General features: G+C 38.6%; 2 protein-coding genes across 2 annotated transcripts in view; both read right to left on the bottom strand.

Moving 5' to 3' along the window:
• Positions 1 to 336: 336 nt before the first annotated feature.
• On the bottom strand, positions 337 to 9,616 carry LOC112155187 (calsequestrin-2-like). The gene is made up of 8 exons (XM_024286702.2): positions 9,607 to 9,616; positions 3,960 to 4,033; positions 3,759 to 3,889; positions 3,639 to 3,684; positions 3,498 to 3,552; positions 2,362 to 2,462; positions 2,192 to 2,266; positions 337 to 1,931 (listed from the first exon to the last, which is right to left on the bottom strand). Exons 1-8 carry the CDS (start codon positions 9,614 to 9,616, stop codon positions 1,701 to 1,703), a joined length of 723 nt encoding a protein of 240 aa, XP_024142470.1. The 3' UTR covers positions 337 to 1,700.
• A 1,763-nt stretch (positions 9,617 to 11,379) lies between these two features.
• LOC112155188 (MORC family CW-type zinc finger protein 3) overlaps positions 11,380 to 20,409 on the bottom strand; it is a 16,993-nt gene continuing 7,963 nt past the window's right edge. The window contains exons 8-16 of the mRNA XM_036209772.1: positions 19,730 to 19,962; positions 19,531 to 19,659; positions 17,721 to 17,795; positions 17,596 to 17,638; positions 15,617 to 15,704; positions 15,468 to 15,543; positions 13,546 to 13,807; positions 12,106 to 12,299; positions 11,380 to 12,005 (exon numbers count right to left, since the gene is read on the bottom strand). Coding sequence (XP_036065665.1) covers positions 11,867 to 12,005; positions 12,106 to 12,299; positions 13,546 to 13,807; positions 15,468 to 15,543; positions 15,617 to 15,704; positions 17,596 to 17,638; positions 17,721 to 17,795; positions 19,531 to 19,659; positions 19,730 to 19,962 — 1,239 coding nt within the window. The 3' untranslated portion in view covers positions 11,380 to 11,866. The remainder of the gene's footprint in view (positions 12,006 to 12,105; positions 12,300 to 13,545; positions 13,808 to 15,467; positions 15,544 to 15,616; positions 15,705 to 17,595; positions 17,639 to 17,720; positions 17,796 to 19,530; positions 19,660 to 19,729; positions 19,963 to 20,409) is intronic.

Raw genomic sequence — 20,409 nt, 5'->3', positions numbered from 1 at the left:
GGGTAAGTGATAGGAGATGAGAACAGCTGTGGGTGTACTGGACACTTGGAGTAGTAAACAGGAAGTGTTAGTATTCTGGAGACTGTGCACGTGAGCGACCAGAGGGGAAGACGGCGGGCAGCCTCCTGACAGATCTTATTTCAACAGAGTCATCAGGGGTTCTCGTTTGTGGTGGTGACTGGAATATATGTTTAAACTCCTCTTTGGACAGTTCAAGTAAATGTAAAAATCAGAAACAGTCAGAAGCCATAGAGCCATAGAGTACAGAGCGTTCTGTACTCTAGTTCCTCCTCGTCCTTTGTTATCGATGTTGTTAAATGCTGTTTTTTTTTATGATTTTGTTGTTGTTGTTTTTAAGAATTTTAAAGAAACATTTGCTTTTTGTGTTTATAATAGTGTTCTGTGTTAAAGCGTTCTGTTCTCTAATTCCTCATCTTCTGTTACTGTTGTTGTTAAATGCTGTTTTTTGATCATTTTTTTGTTAAGAATTTTAAAGAAACATTTTATTTTTGTGTTTATAATAGTGTTCTGTGTTAAAGCGTTCTGTACTCTAGTTCCTCCTCATCTTCTGGTATGACGGTAAATCCTTAGCAAAATGTAGAATGCCTGAAAGTATTCTTGAGTAAGTTTCTCTCATTATCTACGTCTGTCCATCTTTTTTAAACTCTTGTTAAATATTTTCCATATTTTTTTCTTTTACTTCTGTTTCTATAATTTGGATCACACAATCTGTGTGCATGCTCTCTTGGTGCAGCTATAACCTAGTACACCATACAGCGCACACTGTCAATAAGAGTGCCACCGCCATCTACTGTAGTGGATATGCAATTACATTTTATTGTAGTACATATAAAAGAACATGGGCATCCAGGTATTTCATCCAACTACTTGAGAAGAAGTGGTGTGCAGTGTTAAAGCAGCTTTTTGATGTTTTTGACCTGTTGGGACACATTTACCTAAAGTCATTAGTTGGTGCTTGTTTATGTTATGTCAATTTTCTTAGTAATTAGAAATATTTCCATTTATTGATAAACTGGTCAAAAAAATGTAATTGTAGTCAAATTTGCTTTTTTTACTTGGGTTTGTTTATGCTAGATTTGGACTTCATACCATATCTTCTCACACATTTTTAAGTTTGCATGACTTCAAAGTTTTTTTTACTGGTATTACTTTCCACTCTTTGCGGGTATTATTTATTTTTTTAACATCCCTTTTAAATCCTATCTTTTTCATGCAAGGTTTATTGAAGAAAACCTGAACTTGTCATTGCTGAATCAAATTAGAAGGGACTTCTTCATGCAGCATCTTAACTTTAGGGGATTGTTGCTTATTAAAGGAAGTCACCATGACAACAGATCCTCTGATTCTTATTTCTGTCATGTAACTCTTTAAGAATCACGAGGACCATCCATGATGGTCATTTTATGACATTTTTTCCACAAATCCAAAGTTCGAATATTTTATTATTCAAGAAAACATGAACAATAATCTATGATTTACTTATTATTTATTTTTTGTCATTTGTCACTTTTGTTCCACATAAAGCACATTTTTTTATTTTATCCCCAAATCAGTTCCAGATTATTTACAGTCAAAAAGGAACATTTTAAATAATATATTTCAGATTAATCAAAATGATCCATAAGAACACATCAAAAAACAGTCATTCAATTCACAATGACAGATTAGAAAATAGTTAATTAGTCGTCATCATCTTCCTCCTCCTCATCATCCTCTTCGTCATTATTATCTTCTGCATTTTCATCATCCTCTTCATCATCATCTTCATCGTCATCCTCATCATCTTCTTCTTCATCATCATCATCTTCAGTGTTGACTTTGCCTGAAAGCACATCTTCAATCCAGTCTTCCAGCTCTTGAGGTGTGGGCAGGTCCTCCTCATCCTCCATTTCCATCCATACACTGTCCGCCTGCACAAGTGCACACTCACAAACACAGAGAGAGGTTACTCTTTTAACACCTGAGGCATCGCCGGTGACGCTTAAACTCAAAATTTTTAACATACTGTAACTTTTTAATCGTTGACACGGTCAACATAATTCCAGTAGATTCTAAAGGATCTACTGGAATTATGTTGAACCTGATAACGGTTGAAAAATTACAGTAAATCAAACAGCGCAAGCACTGGAGCTCCGGTGTTAGACAGACAGCTTTCTCCAGACTGACTTACATCTGTCACATTGATGACTCCGATCTGTGGTCTGAACAGGTCCAGTTTGAAGGTCTTCTCCCAGTGAGGAATCAGCTGAAACAGCAGAAGAAGAAAAGCAAGATCACATGTGGATGAGAATGTCAGCCTGCTTCTCTGTTCATCCATTTATAGATAAATGTCCGTCTGACCAGAGGGAAGTCGTCAGGATCGATCCAGATGATGCTGAGGTTAGGAATGTGAGTGTTTTCTCTGGCCACCTCCTTCAGGATCTCTAAAAACTCATATCCATCTGAAAGACAGACAATGAAAACAGCAAGAACCTAAATACCTTTTCTAAACAAGTCAAAAACAAACTTTTCTTCACCAGATTAATTAGTGGTGTGGGTGGTGGAATCAATTTGACGGTATGCTGCGATATTTAATTTGTCCATACATGTATTGATTTGAAATGCTGACATGACAATATTTAATTATTCATAAGCGTCCTTCAGCGTCTTACTTTTGTTTTCCACCTAAACCCCCGACTGCGAGTGGGCTGCAGAGCACACAAGAACCAGATTGTGTTAAATGGTCAGTCAGCCTCGAGGTTTTTGTTATTATGAGACATGTACTACTTAGTTTTTACTTGGGATGGGCACTGAACCAAAACTCCGTGCCACGTTGCTGCCGGTATCATATAAAAATGATTTTTTTCTAATACTGAAAAATATTTTGTAGTGGAAATCAGACAATGTTGACTGTTCCCTTTGAAAACAAATATTTCTTAATTTACCAAAAGAAAAACTCCAACGATTTGTGGGTAAAAACAACTTGCATATGAGATACAGTTGCAGTGCTTAATGTTGTGATCATTAAATAAAATTAATCTGGCTATTTTACTGCAATGAAAGGCATGTTAATATTCAGGTGGGGTTTTTCTCTAATTTGTACTCTTAAAAAAAACAAAAAATTGTTATTGGGATATATCACGATACGTATCATGTGACACACATCGGAATATTTATCGCATTGTGAGGCGTACCGGGATAAGTATCTTATCATGAGACATATTGTATTGTGAGATGTATTGGGATATGAATCGCATCGGGAGACAAGTATCGAGATATGTATCATATCGTGAGATGTATTTTATTGTAAGACATGTATCAGGATATGTATCGTATCAGCAGACTCTTGCAAATACACAGATTTTTAGCTGAAATACTTAAACATGTTCTTCGTTAATCTTGTATAGGAGTTTTACACGAGTACTTCTTTGATCAGTATTAAGCAGAATTCATGCAGACATCATCAAGCTGCGTTCAACAGCATCACACATTCTTACCTGGATCTTCTTCCTCTGCAAAAGCCACAATGTGGATTCCTTCTATGTCATCCTCCTGAATACAGGTGAGAAACTATTTATGCTTCTGCATTTGGTAAATAAAAACCAACCAAAATGATGTTCCTGCTGTTTATTACTGACCCATGTCTCAAACATGTCCTCTGCACGCAGCTTTCGCAGGGTTGGTCTGCAGTCACACACAAAAACAAACGTTTATTTCTTAATTTTTAGGAGAATTTACTAGATTTGCATATGTTTTACCTTCTGTGCTTGTTGATGAAGTCGACCATTTCCTCCTCAGAGTGAGGCTTGCCTGGGATGGTGACGGGCTCCTCCATGAAGGGCTCGTAGAAGTCTACCTCATTCAGTTTCAGAGTCAGCTCTTTGGCCACCTGCAGCAGCAGCAGACAAGCTCAAAAATACTGTTGAGGCAACGGGAATGCTGGTGAGTTTGTTACCTACTGATTTATCAAATGTGGCAAAGAACTTAATGTAGGGCTGGAAATGCTCTGCGGCTTCTTTAAACGCATCATAATCTGAAAAAAGGAAACAGACAGTTTTCTGATTGTATAAGAGGTTTTTGTTTTGGGTCACATTAATTTATTAGGAATAATATTTGTGGGATGTATCTTTAATGTAGCCACGAGGGGGCCCAAGCCAGGGTCTCATTGTGCCGGTCCCAAGCCCGGATAAATACAGAGGGTTGTGTCAGGAAGGGCATCCGACGTAAAAATCTTGCCAAATCAAATATGCGAATCAGACCTACGAAATCCATACCGGATCGGTCGAGGCCCGGGTTAACAACGACCGCCATCGGTGCTGTTCACCGACAGGGTGCCGGTGGAAATTGGACTACTGTTGGTGGAAGAAGGAGATGAGGAAGGTGGGTTCGTAGGGAGAGAGAGAAGAGGAAAGTCACTATTGTTGGACTGAGAGTTGGGACTTTGAATGTTGGAACTATGACAGGAAAGGGTAGAGAGTTAGTGGACATGATGCAGAGGAGAAAGGTAGACATACTGTGTGTCCAGGAGACCAGGTGGAAAGGTAGCAAGGCTAGAAGTTTAGGAGCAGGGTTCAAGTTGTTCTATCATGGTGGAGATGGGAAGAGAAATGGAGTAGGAGTTATCCTAAAGGAGGAGTTTGTTAGGAGTGTTGTGGAGGTAAAAAGAGTGTCAGATAGAGTGATGAGTCTGAAGATAGAAATGGAGGGTGTCATGTTCAATGTTGTTAGTGGGTATGCCCCACAGGTAGGATGTGAGCTGGAAGAGAAGGAGAAGTTCTGGTTGGATCTTGATGAAGTGATGATGAGCATCCCTGGAAATGAGAGAGTTGTCATTGGTGCAGATTTCAATGGTCATGTTGGTGCAGGAAACCGAGGTGATGAGGAGGTGATGGGCAGGTTTGGTATCCAGGAGAGGAATGTAGAAGGACAGATGGTGGTTGATTTTGCAAAAAAGATGGAAATGGCGATAGTGAATACATTCTTTGAGAAGAGACAGGAACATAGAGTGACCTATAAGAGCGGAGGTAGAAGCACACAGATAGACTACATCTTGTGTAGACGGTGTAATCTGAAGGAGATCAGTGACTGTAAAGTAGTGGTTGGTGAGAGTGTTTCCAGACAGCACAGGATGGTGGTGTGTAGAATGACTCTGGTGGTGAAGAAGATGAAGAAAGAGAGGGCAAAGGCAGAGAAGAGGACAAACTGGTGGAAGCTGAAAAAAGAAGATTGTTGCATGACTTTTAAGAAACAGTTGAAACAGGCTCTGGGTGGTCAGGAGGTACTCCCAGATGACTGGATAACTACAGCTAATGTGATCAGGGAGACAGGTAGGAGTGTGCTTGGTGTGTCATCAGGAAAGAGAGTTGATAAGGAGACTTGGTGGTGGAATGAGGAGGTGCAGGAGTGTATACGGAGTAAGAGACTAGCTAAGAAGAAGTGGGACACTGAGAGGACTGAGGAGAGTAGACAGGAGTACAGGGAGATGCAGCGTAAGGTGAAAGTAGAGGTGTCAAAGGCCAAACAAAGAGCTTATGATGACTTGTACGCTAGGTTGGGTAGTAAGGAGGGAGAGACTGACCTGTACAGACTAGCAAGGCAGAGAGATCGAGATGGGAAGGACATGCAGCAGGTTAGGGTGATCAAGGATAGGAATGGTAATGTGGTGACAGGTGTCAGTGGTGTAATGGAAAGATGGAAAGAATACTTTGAAGAGTTGATGAATGAAGAGAATGAGAGAGAACAAAGAGTAGAAGAGGTGACGGTTGTGGAGCAGGAAGTAAGAAAGATTAGTAAAGGTGAAGTGAGAGGGGCTTTGAAGAGGATGAAGAGTGGAAAGGCTCTTGGTCCTGATGATATACCTGTGGAGGTATGGAAGTGTCTAGGAGAGATGGCAGTGGAGTTTTTGACCGGGTTGTTCAACAGGATCTTAGGTGGTGAGAAGATGCCTGAGGAATGGAGGAGAAGTGTGATGGTGCCCATTTTTAAGAATAAGGGAGATGTGCAGAGTTGTGGTAACTACAGAGGAATAAAGCTGATGAGCCATACAATGAAGGTGTGGGAAAGAGTAGTGGAAGCCAGACTAAGAGCAGAAGTGAACATTTGTGAGCAGCAGTATGGTTTCATGCCAAGAAAGAGCACTACAGATGCAACATTTGCTTTGAGGATGTTGATAGAGAAGTACAGAGAAGGTCAGAGAGAGCTCCACTGTGTCTTTGTAGATCTGGAGAAAGCTTATGACAGAGTGCCCAGAGAGGAACTATGGTATTGTATGAGGAAGTCTGGAGTGACAGAGAAGTATGTCCGAGCAGTGCAGGACATGTATGAGGGCTGTAAGACAGTGGTGAGGTGTGCTGTAGGGGTGACAGAGGAGTTCAAGGTGGAGGTGGGATTACATCAGGGATCAGCTCTGAGCCCCTTCCTGTTTGCAATGGTGATGGACAGACTGACGGATGAGGTTAGACAGGAATCACCATGGACTATGATGTTTGCAGATGATATTGTGATTTGTAGTGAGAGCAGGGAACAGGTGGAGGTGGAGTTAGAGAGGTGGAGGTTTGCCCTGGAAAGGAGAGGAATGAAGGTTAGCCGCAGTAAGACAGAGTACATGTGTGTGAATGAGAGGAACCAGAGTGGAAGAGTGAGGTTACAGGGAGAAGAGATAAAGAAGGTGGAGGAGTTTAAGTATTTAGGGTCAACAGTACAGAGTAATGGAGAGTGTGGAAAAGAAGTGAAGAGGAGAGTGCAAGCAGGTTGGAATGGGTGGAGAAAAGTGTCAGGTGTGATGTGTGACAGAAGAGTTTCAGCACAAATGAAAGGAAAGGTGTACAAGACTGTGGTGAGACCAGCCATGTTGTTTGGACTAGAAACAGTGGGACTGAAGAAAAGACAGGAAGCAGAGCTGGAGGTAGCAGAGATGAAGATGCTGAGGTTCTCTTTGGGAGTGACCAGGATGGATAGGATCAGGAATGAATACATCAGAGGGACAGCACATGTTAGAGGTTTTGGAGATAAAGTCAGAGAGGCCAGACTGAGATGGTTTGGACATGTTCAGAGGAGAGACAGTGAATATATTGGTAGAAGGATGCTGAGTCTAGAGCTGCAGGAAAGAGGTCTAGAGGAAGACCAAAGAGGAGGTTTATGGATGCAGTGAATGAAGACATGAAGGTGGCTGGTGTTAGAGTGGAGGATGCTGAAGACAGGCTTAGATGGAGGAAACTGATTCACTGTGGCGACCTCTGAAGGGAAAAGCCGAAAGGAAAAGAAGATGTGTCGCCGAATTATTCTAGGTGAGACATCCACAGAGGGACCTGCTAGGTCCACGCGGCGAAAGGGCAGCGCAAATCACGTTCAGAGTGAACGAACTTCCAGCAGCTTCATGGCTCCTCCTCTGCCCAGCTAACTGGAGGAATGAATGAATGAGTGAGGAGGTACTGGACAGCCCGCTGATGTCCCACCCTCCAAAGCCATGTACTTCACCGTGACTGGTTTGTTCAGCTCTGCACACAACAACTGTCATTCATATCAGCCTTGAGGGCCGCACTAACAGTAATCTTTCACATGAAGACGAGGGCCGCAAACCATCATCCCGCGGCCCGCAGATGGCCCGCGGGCCACGAGTTTCAGACCCCTGATATACATATATATATATATATATATATACATATACACACATATACTGTACATACACACACATATATATATATATAAACAGATTTTGACAGATTTGTTTTATATATAACTATTTTATTGAAGTTGTTAAATACTGCTTTTGATGATTTTTTTAAGTTAACTTAATTTTTGTTATCAGAGAAAAAAACGGACCGTTCAGGCCTCCGCGTTGTGCATTAATTTCTCGTAATGCACACTTCGTCGGGTATTATCCCTTGCTCATTAAATGACAAAAGCCCTTATTATCAACAAATGAAAAAGACTGCAGAGCTTTAGCAATAAACATTCTGATGGTGTCAGATATTTTCTTATGTTTATCTGAGGTAACACTACAAGTCATTTGAAATATATCTGGGATGTTCTCATTGTGTTACCTGCTTAGTTATTCAACTCTTAGACGGTGACAGTAGAAAAAGTCCAAAAATATACTCCACGCACGTTGGCATAGACTCCCCACTGAAAGCGGCCGCCCAAAAAACACGCTGGCACAGCCGGTGCACAAGCATGTTGCTGGCCACAAAACTACTGCATTCGCCTCCTCTAGCTATGTTTTTAGCATTTGGGCTCCGGGGGAGAGGCAAAGTAGTTTTTGGCAGGGAGCAGGGGCGTAGGAGCAGACAGGCTCTGCAACAAAGACAAGAATACACAGACACGCTAAAGGGAGCTCACAATGTTACTGAATAAATAAAATGAGTATTGTGAAAAATGCCGTACGGTATTGTGGAATGCGTATCGAACTGTTCGGTTTTATATTGAATATTGCTGCATCCCTAAAATATATATATACACGTATGAAACTTCGCCAGCTTCGATTTTCGGGACCACTTTCGGTGGCAAAGTCTTCCCAAAAGATCAATATCTTAGTAAAGAAAGGTGGGAGCACTGACTCAGCGCTTCATGGAGGGAACAACAACAACAAAAACAGGCACTGCTTCGAGTTTCTATGAAACCAGTGAATTTGCGCCACCTCCAGCTGCATGCACTTCTGTCGGCTGAGAAGGCGCCAAAAGGTGTTTGAAGAAAAAGGGAGGGGTGGATGGAACCATTTCAACTGTGGATCTCTCCCAAGTGAAATGGACAGAAGGGGAGCGCAATCTACTTTTTAAAATACTTTAAAAGTCAGTCATATAGTGCAATTCTTTAACCTGCATTTTAATACAGCTATATAAAATTCATGCATTTTTTAAATTAATGTATGAAACTCACTCAAAAAATCGAGTGATGCTGATTTGACCACAGAAATGTGAACAGAGGCTCATTTGACTGCAGTCAATGTGAAGATACCATCTTCTCTCCTCCAGATCCTGAACTAGACACTAGGAACAGATGAGGGTTTAGTGCAGCAGAGCTGTTGTGATAGAAAGAAGATCATTCATTCAAACAGAGTCTGTCCAAGACAGTTTGATTGACAGATTTAAAAGGAGAAATACTCAGAAATGCAAAAACAATATTATTTCTTATTACATTTGTTCTTTTTCATAAGAAAAATGCCACACATACATGTTAAAAAACTCAACAAACACGCTTTTCATCGGGGGGGGGGCTTCAAACCTTTCAGAATTTACTTTCTCCATATATATGACAATATATCACCTTTGGTACACTAAAGAACAAATTATTGATGAAGTAGGAGTTATTTTTGTTGCTTTTTTTCTACCCGGAAGTAAGATGCCTCGATCTCTGAGGCTCCGCCTGCTGCTCCGATCCTTTTATGACGTCATCCTGCAGCATTTCTCCCACGGTGTGTGTGTCTTAAAGGAGCCCAGTTTCTAAAGTAACAAGCACCTGTTTGTTGGAGATGGCACACAGCTGGAAGATATACAGTATTGTGCATTTAAAATTAAAGTTTTTTTTTGCTGATTACCATAAGCTCAGCAGAAAAAGTGTGGTGGGGGGCGGTGCTGGTAGCGCACTCTTCCTGGAAGGGGCTGTTCTCACTTTGTGACATCATCTCGTGAGATGGGAGGGGCTGGTGCTCAGAGTATGTTCAGAAATGCATGAATGGATCAAAATACTGCTTTTATAGTGGAGAAATAAAACTGTAATACACTTCAAAGGTAAAAAAGGTGATTTGGCACAGTATAGGCCCTTTAAGTAACATTCAATAATTCCACAAAATAAAATTAATAGAACACGTAGAATATAAAAGTGAAAGAAAACAGTTAAAAACAATATATATATATATATATATATATGTATATATATATATATATATATATGTATATCCTGTCCCACTTGCTCCACTCAGATCTTCATAATAAAGTGTTTTGCTTCCACATTCTTTGTGTCTTTCAGTATTCAGGAGAACCTGGAGGAGTGGAGCTTATTGCAACTGAAACTGTTAAGACAGGAATCCAATTTGATAAACTTAGATCAAAACTAAACAGTTCTATGATCTAAGATCTACAACCAGGCCAGAAACTTGGGTGTAGTGATAGACACAGACCTAAATTTTGATAAACACATTAAGGCAGTCACTAAACCAGCCTATTATCATCTCAAACATATCTCAAGGATTAAAGATCTGATGTCTAAGCAGGACCTGGAGAAACTAGTGCATGCTTTCATCTTTAGTCGACTTGATTACTGTAACAGTGTTTTTACAGGACTAACAAAAAATCCATCAGGAAACTGCAGCTTATTCAGAACTCTGCTGCTCGGGTTCTCACAAGGACCAAGAAAGTAGACCACATCAGTCCAGTTCTGAGGTCTTTACACTGGTTACCTGTCTGTCAGAGGATAGACTTTAAAGTTCTGTTACTGGTTTATAAAGCTTTGAATGGTTTAGCACCAAAATACATGACTGACCTCCTGACCCAGTATGTACCAGCCAGACCTCTCCGGTCATCAGGATCCGGTCTTTTATCAGTTCCTAGAGTCAGAACTAAACATGGAGAAGCTGCATTCAGCTTCTATGCACCACAGATCTGGAACAGACTTCCAGAAAACATTAGATCTGCTGAAACACTCAGTGTATTTAAATCCAGGTTAAAGACTCACCTGTTCTCAGTTGCATTTGATTAATATGTATTCAAAAGTTTACGTCCGCACTGTTTATCTATGCTTGTTTTAAATTAAAATCTTTTTACTTTCTTTTAATTTTATTTTAATGATCACACATTTACTATTTATTTTGATTGATTCTTTTAATGTTTTATGTAAAGCACTTTGAATTGTCACTGTACATGAAATGTAAATTGCCTCACTCCATCACTACTATATATGTTAAAAAACACACCACAAATTTAAGTGAAAAAAAAATCTCAATGTCTTTAAGGACCCACTCCAATGAAAATCGCGTATTTGTAGCATTTTCTCACAATGAAGGATACGGATAAAATAAATTAAGATTAAAACTGTTTCTTAGTATCTCTTCATTCAAATTATGAAACGTGGTCAGGATCAGATAAAAACTCGCCGTTTGAAAAAGTTCCTCTCCAATCCATCCACCTGCAGACAAATATATCCATCAACATCTTAATGTTTATCATCCAAGCTGGCATTTGGATCAAAACTGTACTGCTGGATATGTCCGATATTGCTCAGTTTTTATTATTTTATATTTTTTTATTCCTGTGCTAATGTTAGCTTGGAGCTGAAAGCTAGTGGGAGAGAGTGTCAACAAAGGAATGATGGGATATCAGTGTAGGGTTGCTCTGCGACAACAGTCCCACCCACAACTCAAAGGTGAAATTCTAATGAACTCCTGCTGCTCTGCAGAAAATATGTCTTAAAAAACAACACAGGCTTTTGGATTTTGGCTACAAACTGCATAATAATAATTAAAAGACCACTGGAAACAATTTTACAATATACAAATGTAGTTGGAATGAGACTTCAAACACACTTATAAAATATTCTGCAAATCCTAGTTAGGAAAGCTACACTCAGACTCTGAAGTTAATATAAAAGGAAATGAAGCTTTTCAGCTATAAAACATAATTTTCCATATTATTTTAAACAGAAGAATAAACAGCTAATGATGATACATAATTTTGAATAAACACAACTTAATTCCCACACAGACAGTATTTAATCTGTACAAAAATTCTTAAGAAAGTTCTAAACACATCCCAAATATCATTCTCATGATTGAAAGGGACATTTTCATCAGTCCAGGTTTATGCAGGACCATCACGATCAGTGTTCCACCTTTTTTCTTTGTAAAAACTGTCTTCCTTTTTAGGGAGGAGAAGCATCAGTTGGAATCTAAGCTGGACAAGTGTTGTTCCAGCAATTCATCGATGATACTACATTCATAGTTCACTTGATCCAATTCAAGATATGGCATGTGGGAGACGAGAAGGCGGCCGACGTTTTGACGAAGTTTAATCAAACTAAAGGAGACCAAAGAAAAAAAAAAGTTAAACATTTAAATTCAGAGGAATTACTGTCATTAAACATTTATATATGTGAATGAGCTATGAGTGGAAAAACCTCCTCATGGCTTCAGAGGTGGAGTGAAAATCTGGTTCTGCTGATCCTCCTGGATTCTCTGTTTGCGTCTGAGCAGAGCAGCTAATGCTTCTTCCCGGGGATCTTGTGCTGTCAGCTTGTTGCTCCATTTGATATTGTAGATCTTCATACGCAGGTGCATGGTTCCATGTATTATCCTCTGCTATGTAGTTGAGCTGACGGTGAACCAAAGTAGAGAAAAGCAAGAGGTTGAGAGTAGGCCAGTGAAACCAAAGAAACAAACAAATGAACTTTCCAACCATTTAAATCAATATGATCATTTACAACTCAATTGTTACTTTGATTTTTAAAGAAATCTAAACCAGGATGATTGTACTTCAGATACGCAATACATTTTTAACAGAGTTGTGCGGCGGTCCCCCACCATCTCTAACATACTACTCTCTTCTTCTCTCTTCCTTTTTCTGTCCGGTCCAACAAAAAATGCATACTAACATATTTCATATAAATTAAGTTTAGCCTCAATTACAAAAGAAGTTTATACAAATATACACATCATGTGTCTGAAGATTCATAAACCCCTATTGTAACAGTAAAATCTGTCCAACACAAAAGGCCTTCAGCTCATATCTGCTTGCTCAGCTGTTGGACAGGACAAGTTTGTTTGTTTTTTTAAAGAGAGTAAAATAAAACTATTATTTTTATCTTTCCTCATATAGTCTATAGCAGCACTTTTTTTTTTTGCTTTCCCTTAAAATAGCCAACATTTTTGCTAGTTTATGAGGCAGAAATTAAAGTAACATTATTTGTATGTTTGAGAATCTGTACTTTGGTATCACTTATTTCCATCTACTGGAGCGGATTGTGTGATCACGTTCTAGCTTTACCGAAGTCACTGACAGCTGGCAGCGCATCAAAAAATGAAGACTTGTGGGATTTGAACCAGGGCCCAATCAAATTTAGGGGTCCGAGCGTTTTGTCTGATCACGGGCCAGTCCTCGGGAAGTGACCGGTATGAATACCTTAACCGGTCCGGTGCCGGGTTAGGGTACCGGTGTGGTCCACATCCTGGTACCGGGCTCAGAAGTTTTGGAGCCCAGATTTAATTGGAAGAGCCAGCATGTCAAAAAATGACGAGTTTGGACGTCAAGTTTTGAGGGTTTCTTAACCATACATCAATATGTGAACACTTGGGTAGTGAGCATGTATTGAAGAAGCTCCTGCTTCTAAAGTAGGCGTCACCTTTCGTCTGACAGTCAAGATTGAAGTAATTTTTAACAAGTTTCTAGGGAAGCGCATAGCGACGTGCCCTGTGGTGAGATACCTCACTCATGTTTAGAAAAACAGTTTCTTAACCTAACATTTCTGTAGCTCCTCTCCAAAGCTGTGGGACATCTGCTGTGTTTTTTTCTAAGGGGTGATCATGAAAGTGTCATTGCTAAAATCCAACAAAATGCTTACAGTATTCATTGTACAGTATTTTTCTTCCATCGCCTCCTGGTCAGCGTTGCTCTCATCATCATCAGGGTTTGCTGGCGTTGGGGTGTTATAGGCCTCCAAAGTAGAAATGATGTCACTGGTTTGGCCATCTGAATCCTCTACATCAGCAGGCACAGATGGCGAGCATGTGCTCCTTTCTCCCAACGTGCCTGAGATTCTGGACAGGAGACCCTCTCTGGGTCGTTTTGGTGTACCCAGAGGAGAAGGTGTTGCTCTTTTTCTCCTGAAGAGCAAAAAACAACAAACTTAAGATGCTAAGTCATGGTTTGAGAGAAAAGGAAAAAAAAAAAATCCATTCTATGGATATATTTAGGGTTGTCCCGTTGTTCAATTCAGAGTCATTTGATTTTGAAAATCTAATAATATTGACCCCAATCCGAATACTTTATAACACAGTAAAAAAATGAACAAGTTTATGAAATGGTTCCAGGTGGTTGCCTATGTTTTATTTAATTTATTTGATCATTTAACACTTAACACCTACTTCTGCAAAGTAGCTTGAACAATCAAGAAAATATTAGTGCAAAAACTATAAAAAATAGTTAACTGTTGAATAGTGAAAGTAGATGATAACAGATCCTTTTCGTTGTGACATCAGGCAAAATGTCGACATCGCTGCGTGTGTAAAGGTACTTCTGGTTTATGGGTCTAGACATCAAACTAAAAACTGAACTGTTTTAGACAATTTTACAAAAATAATAAAAGGTAATCTCATCAATTGTAACAGAAAATTGTACTTTTTTTTATAAACCTCTTACTGACTTGTATTCATTTTCCTGTCTTCAATTGTTCACAATCAAAATACAAATTTAAGTTATCTACAAATATTTGAAGTTTTATTGAAAACATCGACCTTTCATTTCAGCAGATATTCTAATAGTTTTATTTTGCCTGATATTATTTTCACGTATTTTAAGAGAGATTAAACACAAAAATCAGAATCATTTATGATCATTACAATTTACATCGTAATGAGATTCAAGAAGCTCAAAGAAAAACAGAAACATAATGTAGGACAATAATTGTGCAAAATGAGACGTAGACAGAAAAAAAGAGGTAAAACATAGTGTGATTTAAAACTGCATTTAAAGCTGCATTTCACATCTGTATCCATTATTTCATATCTCATCTACATTTCACACATAGTTGTTATTTTAAGGGGTAATTGTGATGGTTATCAAGTGCCACAACAGAAAAAAGTTCAGCATTGAATTGAAACTATTTTACTTTTGCTTTGTTTTGGTGATTTTGTGAACACGGATTACTAGGCAACTTTAACTGGGCAGAAAAGATCTTTTGCAGTTCTTTGTCTCAAACCTATTGTGGAAAGCTATCGTTAGCATAAATTAGACATTGGAAATTAGAAATTAGCAGCTGCGACTTATACTTTGGAGTGACTTATAGTGCAAAAAAAAAGGTAATTTCCATTAAAAAAAAGCTTGTTTCTTTTTTTTATAATGGCATGCAGACTCCCCGTTATTCATCAGCAATAATAAACATAAGAATGAGAATAAAATAAATATTCAGTCCCTAAACAGTAGGCAACATCTGATTTTAATCGAGTCTGAATTGACATGATCAGGCCCGATTACCGATCACGTAATCAGATCGGGACATCTGACATAATTGTCACCTGCATAAAACAGGATTTTAAAATCCCAGACCTGGAAAAAATATTGGCAAAAACATTACATCAGGGACAGGAAACTCCAGGCCTTGAGGGCTGCATTCCTGCATATTTTCCAGGAAGGGACTTGGATATCTCTAACCATGCAGACACTGCGGCCCTCGAGGCCTGGAGGCTTATCCCTGCATTAGATAATTCAGATATATTTTACTTAATCAATGACACACAAGTCAAAAGTGCCACCAGAGTTACTCACAGAGCATATGAGCTGGCAGACAGCGAGCATACACCGCTAATCACTGGAAGTACGTTGGTCACTGGAGGACTCACTGCTGCACCAAGAAGAACAAACAATCATTTCTGTTTTATTAAATCAAATGATTGAATAAGGAGTGCGTTCCTTACCTGCTTGTGAAATGGTGGAAGATGTCCGGGAATCAGCCCTCCCAGCATCTTTTGGGACAGACTTCGAGGTTGTGGGGGTGGAAAGAGACTGCACAAAGAGACAGTAATGCCTTTGAACTATCGTAAACTAAACACATGTTTGGTCATGAAAGTTCAGGGATAAGAATAAGATTAAAAAGTAAGATCATAGATGTTTTTAGGCTGTAAAAAAAATCTTCCCTATCCGACTTTATCCACTGTTCTCTCTTGTTTAAATTCTCAAAGTTAAAATATATATATAAAAAAAATAATCTGTTGGTTTTCCAGAAATCCGGCCTTATCTGCTCCTGATTACCTGGATCAGGTATGTTTAGCCAATAAGGAGCATTCTGTCATTTTCATCTCTTTTTTTTGACAGATGTGGACTTTTTTGGACCTAATAATTGCATTCCTCCTGCTCTTTTTTCCCCACCACTTTTGGGTTTGAAACAATCTGCATGATTACCTGCTGTCACCTGGCATCACAAATGGAGCTGGAGATCATTATTTAGTGCCATTTGTTTTAGATGCAGTACCTGGAAACACTGGAGGAGCTGCCGTTTTACCCTCCCGTTTTAATTAATTTATATTGGCTTTTTTATTACTGTGCTTTTAAGAAATTTATTTTTAAATATGTTAAATATTCTCTGGAGATTTTTACAATTGTATTTTTATGTATTTATCTTCTTATACTTTGTGTGTAGTTTTGGCACTGTACGTGTACTGCTTATTGATTATGATCCTGTTCACTGATTGGACTACGAGTCCGGAATAAAGCTCATCTATCCAACAGAGCTAGTAACAAGAAACAACATTCTAAAAACTTAAATTCAATTTTAGTTAAACAAATGAGCTTCCTCGTTTATGGAATGATCTGCTAGAAGACCTGAGAGCCACAGAGAACATAGATGCTTTTAAGAAAAGGCTCAAGACCCATCTTTTTAGCCTGGCTTTTAGCCAATTTTACTACTTTTATTTATTATATTTTTATATTTTATCATGTTTTGTGAATTCAGACCAATTTATTAATAATTTGTCTTAATTCAATTGTTTTACTATTTATTTCCTTATTATTTTTACTTTTTATTCTCATTTTAGAATTTTATTCATTCTTAAATTTTATGACCAGTGCTTCCTCATTTGGGACCTCTCTCTCTGGGTCAGCTGCAGTTCAGTCGTTGTGGCTCTGGATGGGGACCTGCATCACCGCCTAGCTGTCGTGAGGCGGGACCCTGCCTGGGATGCTGCCATTGGCTGGCTTTGCAGCTCTTGATTGAGAGGGATGTCCCAACAATTAGTTTCCAACAACCAATTTACGTGCTCAGGCCATTTTCTTATTGTCTATTTCTGTCAGTTAGGGAGTGGGTATTAAGAAAGGGGTGGGTGAATTGTGGGCTGGTCTGGGGAAGGGGGCTTTAATTTAACTTTAATTTTCGTGCCTGTTTTTACATTATTTGTACTGTTTTGCTTTTGTTGTAAAGCACTTTGTGTTATCCTTTTATATGAAAAGTGCAATATAAATAAAGATTGATTTGATTTGAATGCGCACACCCACTTTATTATATCAATGTTTCAGGCCTCAATGTTTATGCCTGTGCTTAATTTTATCAATATGAATATGTTTCTTTTTGACCGATATCTTTCCTCACAGTGCAACAACTTTCACAATTGTGAACTAAACGTATGCAAATTAAGCCTAAATAAATATGAAAGTAAGCAGACAAAATACTTAACATTATTGTTGTTTTAGAAACTCAATCTTTGTCCATTTTACTTTAAGTAGAAATAATAATAGGACTTTAGAGGAACACTTCTTCTCCAGATGTCTAAAATATTGCTGAGCTTTTCAACAAAAACAAATGTAAGAATTCTTTGCAAAATCTAATATTAAAGCCATCATTAAAACATTTAAGCAACACAGTTACATTTCTAAAACTGCTTCACGGGAAGAGATTATGTACCTGCTGTGTTGTCTTCTCCTTTTTCTTCTTGTCTTTCTTCTCCCTGTTATAAATACAAATTGTTCAAAAATTCATGCAAATATTTTATTTAGCATTTCCTCCCGTAAAAATGAAAGCTGCCTCACTGTTGCTTGTAGGTTTTGGGGTATGCTGATTTTTCATCATCATAATCTTCAGGCTCCTCCTCCACATCGCAGCTCCTGGAGGACCAAAAAAAAAGAAAAAAATAGATTAGAAAACGCTTTGATCACTTCTTTCCTTTCCTCTGTCCAATTTAATAACAAACCTGAAGATTTCAAACCACAAAAATGACAACCTTGATTGTTTAAGGAAAAAAAAGAGTTTTTTGTTGTTTTAACATGTTCCTGTGGCATTTTTTTTTTATGATGAAGGACATGCATTATGAAAGCGTATTTTCAATAAAATTATAAATACAAAAAAACTGGGGATTTTTGTTATATATATATATTTTTTTTGTAAGTGCAAAGTTTTTGTGTTACTAGGAAATTGATAGTTTGTCTGAGGCGTTTTCTTTATTGAGGGCCCCATAGAATCCCCCGCAGCTTCACATCAAGACAAAAATCAAAGCTCAGGACACACGGATCAGAATTATTGAAAAACTCTGGCTGTGAACGGTCCCGCCCACAATTTAGAGGCAAATTTCTTACAAACTCCTGCTGCTCTGCAGGAACTATGTCCTAGAAAACAGCACAAGTTTTTGGATTTGGGATATAAAGGGCATATTCATAACTGAAAGATTAGCGGGAAAATTTTTTACAATACATCAAAAGATGATCAAAGTGAGACTTTAAACAGATGACTAGAAATCTAAAGATAATTGATTCACCATAAGGACAACATATCAGTAAATTATTTAGAAAAGGGAATTTTATCCTTGTATCAAGTCTTAACAGAACATTCAGAGTGAAATATAGATGTTATGAGTGATTGAGAATATTATAAAGCTGAGAAAACAGTTCATTTATTAATGGATTGTCCAAATAATCACTGAGGACAACACTTAAAGACCAACAAGTAGTTGCTCAGTTTATCGATTTGATCCAACATAAAATCCTTTGATGTCAAGACAAACTATGATTATGTGGTCTTTTTTAGGTAAATTTAATATTATTTATTTTGGTTTTAGTAATTTAACAATTTACTGATTTTGTTCCAATTGTTTTTAAAGGAGTGTCTTTAATTTACGGACATTTTCATCCTTCTCTCTGTGTGTTTATTGGTGTTAAAAATGTTTATATTTTTACATCCAAAAAAAAAAAAGGATTTTTTTTTAATTTTCAAAATGATAAAAGTAGAACAAAAACGTAATAAAAAATAAACAGGAATGGTCAAATTTGAAACCACTTTTTAGTAAGAGGATTTTCCTATCGTGAATGAGTCCCCTGTCCCCCCTCTGGCCTTCAGCGAGAACTGTCTCCAGACTTCTAGCACTTCCTGGTTCCACACATTACATTTCCCACCAGCCCCTGCTGTCACTCCCAGGAGCTCCTCAGCTGGTTCTCATCTCTAATCACTCCAAGCAGCATTTAGTCTGAACACTGAGCTCTGCTCACTGCGAAGTTTTGTGTGTGCCACTCTGCCTGCATCTCTGAGCGTTGTCATCCTGACCTGATCTTCTGTTTCCTCTGACCCTGCCTCGTCTGCCTCCTGCCCTGACCCTCGCCTGGATTCTGACCACTCTGGATTTCCTCTGTTGCCCTCATGCTGATGATTGACCCCTGCCTGCCTGACCCAGATTTAGCTTTGTGGACTTTTAGCTGTGCATCACGCCTATTACCCTAGACCTTTTTCTAAAGGGGGAGTTTTTAACCGCACACAACTAATCCAATTAGGAGCAAGTGAATAAAAACTAGGCTTTAATTAATACAGAAAACCAAAAGTACCAAACCAAGAGGAGGACTAACTTCATCTTACCTGAACTGGTTGTCTGGGTTCATGTAGCAGTACCATTTTTCTGCCAGCTCACTGACATCAATCCCATCTGGGATTTTTCGCCACTTCCGGCAGTCTTCACACTGCGCCCAGTTCTGGTCCGGTTTCTTCCTGAGAAATCCATTTGGTTCAGCTAATTTATATAATATCACGAGGAACAGTTACTTCATATTATACCTACATGGTGTCCTCCACTGGAACGGAGCTGTTTGGGTGTTTTTTTTTCCACCTGTACTGCGTCTCCTTCCAGTAATCTTCTAGTTTTTTTCCTAAATTGTTTATGGTTAGTCTGTTTGGAGAAGTAAAGCTTGTTAAACTTGGCAGCTGCGACTTATACTTTGGAGTGAAACAAAGAGGAAATGTAGAACCAGGATAAAATTCAAACTGTAAATCCATATTTTCAAGGGGCGTAACAATTCATTTTAATAACAGCTTGATTCAATTCATAATTTGTGGTTGCTGATACAATTCATGGTTGATTTTTGCTCACTCTGAACAATCTGATTTGATCCGATCCACTGATGCAAAGTCGATCCAGTGCGTCTTTAGCAAAAACTTCAACCAGCTTAACAGAGAAATACCTGATAGTGAACGGTGGTGCAGGGGAAGTTTTCAAATTCCTTGTATTTGTTGCAGTTAGAAACATGATATCCCACTATGTTGTCATGTGTTTTTACAATATTCAGTGTTTCCACACATTGAAGAGTAACAATGGGTTGATACTTTTTTGCTTCATTTTATAGTAATATAGGCCGATTTAATTAAAAAAACTTGCCTTAGACCAGGGGTCTCAAGCTCAAATCAGCCGGGGGCCGCTGGAGACAGAATCTAGTTGAGGCCGGGCCGCATCAGGATTTTCAC

This window comes from Oryzias melastigma, linkage group LG21, assembly GCF_002922805.2.
Source record: "Oryzias melastigma strain HK-1 linkage group LG21, ASM292280v2, whole genome shotgun sequence".
NCBI lineage: Eukaryota > Metazoa > Chordata > Actinopteri > Beloniformes > Adrianichthyidae > Oryzias > Oryzias melastigma.
The sequence above is the reverse complement of the archived record's forward strand: the minus strand, read 5'-3'. Positions and strand labels throughout refer to the sequence as shown.

What these genes read in the sequence shown, in the direction of transcription:
- LOC112155187 (XM_024286702.2), bottom strand. An exon ending in TTCATCAACAAGCACAGAAG is followed by an intron (nt 3,685 to 3,758) that starts GTAAAACATATG and finishes GTGTGACTGCAG; the next exon opens with ACCAACCCTGCGAAAGCTGC. An exon ending in GAGTCATCAATGTGACAGAT is followed by an intron (nt 1,932 to 2,191) that starts GTAAGTCAGTCT and finishes GCACTTGTGCAG; the next exon opens with GCGGACAGTGTATGGATGGA.